Source organism: Prosopis cineraria, unplaced genomic scaffold (assembly GCF_029017545.1).
Source record: "Prosopis cineraria cultivar Desert tree isolate PC_DT_omini unplaced genomic scaffold, ASM2901754v1 PC1, whole genome shotgun sequence".
Taxonomy (NCBI): domain Eukaryota; kingdom Viridiplantae; phylum Streptophyta; class Magnoliopsida; order Fabales; family Fabaceae; genus Prosopis; species Prosopis cineraria.
Window position 1 is genome coordinate 6,741,001 of NW_026555332.1, and position 4,880 is coordinate 6,745,880.

The 4,880-nt window shown below is 36.6% G+C and overlaps 1 protein-coding gene across 1 annotated transcript; it reads right to left on the reverse strand.

Moving 5' to 3' along the window:
• Window positions 1–250: 250 nt before the first annotated feature.
• LOC129292989 (50S ribosomal protein L22, chloroplastic-like) lies at window positions 251–3,128 on the reverse strand. The gene is made up of 2 exons (XM_054930759.1): window positions 2,773–3,128; window positions 251–758 (listed from the first exon to the last, which is right to left on the reverse strand). Exons 1-2 carry the CDS (start codon window positions 3,023–3,025, stop codon window positions 370–372), a joined length of 642 nt encoding a protein of 213 aa, XP_054786734.1. The 5' UTR covers window positions 3,026–3,128; the 3' UTR covers window positions 251–369.
• Window positions 3,129–4,880: the final 1,752 nt, after the last annotated feature.

Here is a 4,880-nt window from a genome sequence, read left to right on the forward strand (position 1 = left end):
CATTGAAGATGAGCATTGAAACCATCTAAGATGACCATTAAAAATACTAAAGATAAATATTAAAAATGTAAAAGATGAATATTAAAAATTCAGATGATCAGTAAAAATTAACTCAGACGAGTTTTAATTCTAGTTAAGGACTATGGTTCTTTTTTAGAATTTCAAAATTTCAGAATCCTTAACTGTAAATAATGTTCTTAAAGGTTCCCTAAAAGTCCTTCTCCCAAAAAAGACACAGATTAAGACCACCTTGAACCTAAAAACTTAAGGAAATGAAAAACATAATGTCAAAATACACAAATTTTCATCCCTGTAGTGGCTAAATGAAGTTCATACGAAAGCATACATGCACATGGTCATAGAAAAGAATTAAGCAGGGCTTGCTTCCACTTCAACCTCACTGGGTAAACCTTTCACTGCAATGGTTATGTGGCATGTTCGCTTTCTAATCGCATAAGCTCGTCCACGAGCTTGAGGTCTTACCCTTTTCATGGTTTTACCTTCATTGACCTCAGCTCTACTAATAACTAAACTTCCTTTGCTTAAACCCAGGTTATTGCTAGCATTTGCTGCTGCAGAAAACACCAATTTCAGGATCACATCGCATGCTCGATAAGGCATGAGTTCTAATATCATAAGTGTTTCTTCATATGAACGTCCACGAATCTGATCAATTACTCGTCTAGCCTTGTCGGCTGACATACGAATATGTCGGCCTACTGCATATGCTTCTACATTTGCGGTTTCACTATCCTTCCCTGCAGCATTAGGTTTTCACACATCGAATGTGTTGCCAAATAATTGAAAGAAGAAAACTAATGAGGTTTGCATCCAAAAGATGATAAAACCATACAAAATAGAATCAGAACCTGCATACTGAAATACCATAAATCAATGCTCCCAGAGATTTTTCAAGCAGGTATGTTGTGAAAGAGAACAAAAAATACCTCTATCTGTCCCATTTCCCATACAAAAACTCTCACTCCTTTTAGTGAAGGAAATAAGCATTGTTTTGCAGGGGTATGCTATATGCACAAGTTTCTACCAGTGATGTGCGCATGTGCGCGCGCATGGAGAAAGTAATGAACTGAATTCCCTTGTGTCGCACAGCTAGTAATCCAGGAACCTTACAAAAATGTGCATACACGTATGCAGAAAAATGTTTTCTAGAAGAGGAATGAAGAATGTATCTAAAAAAAAGGGATAGGTATATTTATATCAATGGGAGAATCACATTCAGGGCCCTTAGATGAGAAAAAATAGCATTGAGTGCCCAGAACAACAAAAGATTCAGCAATGCACAAGGCAAAGTTCAGCGATTTAGCTGTGCAAGCTGAACTTTCTATTGTTTTGGGCCTTACTGCTATTTATTTCTCATCTAGGGGCCTTGAATGTGATTCTCCCTTTATCAATTCCTTTCCAGACAACCCTTCTCTACTTTCCGAACATTGCAAAACAAAATAAGGCATTTAGCATTCATTGTGTATACCATCATGTACTTTGTGTCCTCTACTACTAACTTAAAATTTAGGCAAAGAGTATAAAGAAGATTGTTATTCACTATATATTTCTCACTATAAAACTAGAAGTTAGCTTAGTTGTCCCCTGGAAATTACACCTCAAATTCATTTTATCAAGCAGATGTTTCTGATGCTACTTCTAATTGACACCAACAATCAACTAACTATAATTGATTGCTTAGGACCATAGAAGACTATATCATTTGTGAAAAGATTAGAACATTTCTTTAAGGTCCTAATCAGTTTGGCTTCAATTGGTTAGGACCATAGAAGAATATATCATTTGTGAGGAGATTAGAACCTTTCTTTTTGGTCAATTTGGCTTCATTTGAGACTTGAAATCAAAACCCTTAGCCCTAGAGACAACTCCAGGAACAGTGAGGTAAAGCTCAAGAATGTAAGCTTCTGAATTTCTGGGTAGAGCTATGTTAACTTCTAAAAAGAAGAACTAGTGATTGTGCTCATGCCTACCCAATAAAGATATCATTCATTATGGCAACGGAGTTTAAGGGACATTCCAGATGGCTCCATGTAGTCTAAAACGGCATACAACACACTAGTTTCATCATTTTCCTATATGAATTTGTGCACACAAGGAAAAAGTTAATAGCAACTTCTGAAAACAGACATGCAATGGTCTCTCTGAAGATCTATGAAAAGATAAAACTAAACTAAAATGGATTGGGGCGCCAGTCATAGGCTACAAGAATAAGATATCCAATCTCTCAATACTCTCAAGCGGGCATGTTCACTAAATAAAGCTCAAGATAAGTTTTCAGGAATCACTTTTAGCTCGATAACAACACTAACTTGCAGGTTATGCAAAGACTATTAAATTTTGTTTCTCTAACTTCCGAGTCTTGAAAAAGTTCACTTACAGTGGCAAGAGTAGAGTTTATTTTCATTTTCATTTTCCCCCAATCAGAGATGAAACATTGGCACGGCATTCGAAGCTCAGACCACAGTCAGGGAAAAATTTTAAGCTCCAACATGTGAATTTTTCATACTAGTCTTGGCAGTACATGATTCAAGAGGAAAACTTGAGTAATTACGAACAGGCTATTTCAACTAGCAAAACACCCAGTGTTTCTTCATCAATTCGAACTTCCTCATTCATAATGAAGAAGAGCCCCCCTTTCTTCCATTATTGGTTTCCCATTTTTAAGATTAACCTTTAACAAAACACATAATGAGACTAAAACAGAAGAAGAAAATAAACAAATAATTAAATAACAACGGAACCAGAAAGTACCTCCCAAACGGGCACTGTACCGACAAACGAGCGGGTCACCGATCGCAGGGTCGAAATAGGTTTTGGAATGGTTGCAAGGTGTGAGGGAAATTCGGGTTTTATCATTAGGCGGCGAAGAACAGCGAATGGAGGGGAATTTCAGGGAGCCGGCAGTGAGCTTAGATGCAGCTATGCGATGAGACTGCTGCGAGAAGGGAAGATTCCGGTGAAGCAGAGGACGATGAGAGAGCGATTGAGAGAACGAGAGCGCCATGTGGAGCGGCAAAGAGCTCTGGTCTGCGAAAAAACAGTGTTACTCCCGCAACAACATAGAGATAAGATTACACTACACCTTGTTTGTCTTGCCGCTTTTCTTATCTCACCTTCGTAACCGTGAGAACTCATTCACCGATAGCAAGTTTAAAAACGAAACAAGGGAATAAGCATTTACAATTACGTTGAGTTTGTTTGTTTTTTTTTTTTTTTCACCAACGTTGAGTTTGTTGATTTTGATTACTGAAAAATCAATACTTGTTTGTCAAATTTCAAACATATATATATATATAAAATATATATGGTATGTCCTGCGAGTTCATCAGGTAGTTGATTTTTTTTACTTTTGTTAAATTCATGATATGGGTTAAATGGAATTGGTTTGGAATATTGGGGAAAAAGTATTTGTTTGGGACGAATTATTTGGATTGATTTTTATTATAAAATTTTTTAGCACACGCTTTGATGTGCAATATTAAAAATTTAAATTTTAGAATAATGCGTAACAAAACTTATTTTTGTAAAAAAAAGAAATCAACTTTTTTTTTTTGCAATACAGCAAGCAAAGCTTGAAATTAAAGAAAATAAAAAACTTGGAAAAGCCTGTCATCCCAATAAGCTTGGGCGCAAACTGTGATGCACGTGAGAACAGATGAACGTTAGAATCAAGGAAATGAACACCCTCAGCCAGTGAACATGCACAGCCAATCGCTTGTCTTGGGGAGTAACTGATTTGAACATTCTATTCCATTGATCATATATCATCTCACACACTTACACAAGAATTTCTCGAAGAGGATGGTCGATCGAGCACTCACGTAACAATAGACCAATACAATTAAGTGAATCTGAGTAGACACAAACCTTGGTGAAGCCCATACCTTTGCAGCTAAGCTTTGGCATCCCAGGTTCTTCATGAACCCCATCAACGAATCACCATTCGCATTCCTAATCAAACCACCACAAGTAGCTTGATTGTATTGCTAGATTGATCCATCAACATCTACACGCATAGAATCTGGTGGAGGAGGAGTCCAGTGAGTTGTAGTTTCCTCAAGCCCCATAAAAATTCGATGTTTCCATTTGTCCTCTGCTACATTATCGGCTAGGAGATGTAGACAGGAATGGATAATTTCCTTTGGAGTTCGAGAATTACCTTAAAAAAAATCTGCTTGCACCTTTAAGTCCATATTAGCCAACATGCAAAACTGAAGACTTTCGACCACTCCCACGATTTCAAAAGTTGCCTTGGTGACTCTTGAGTGAATGCGGGGGACTCCCAAGCATTTCCGTAGATCGGATGTCCGTCCGATGCCCAACATCTAGCTCAACCTAACTGCTCTAGGGAGATGTACACCACTAGAGAAAAAAGCTTTAGATTTGGAGATTATTTCTGTGACTTGAAGCCTCACAGAACTTTATCATGACATCCCTCATAATCTTAATCTGGGCAATTGAAGCTTCTCCAAATAGTATAAGATCGTTGACAAAAAATAAGTGTGACACTAAAGGACCTCCACCCTTAAAGATAACTGGTGTCCACTGATGCTGAATACATTCCCTGACGATGAGTTGTTCAAGTCTTTCCATATAGAGTACAAATAAATACAGGCGGGATTCCTTTGGCAAACACCTTGAGCAAGTGTGGAGCTAGAAATTTTTATTAAGAGAGGTTGAGATGACAAAATATATATGATAGTTAAAGAAAATTTAAATATATATACATATATATCACCAACATAATATAAATATTTTAAAATATATATTTATATTTAATTTTACACATGTATAACAATATATATATATATATATTAAGTTTTAATCATCAATTTTTCATATTATAAAAATCATTAGTT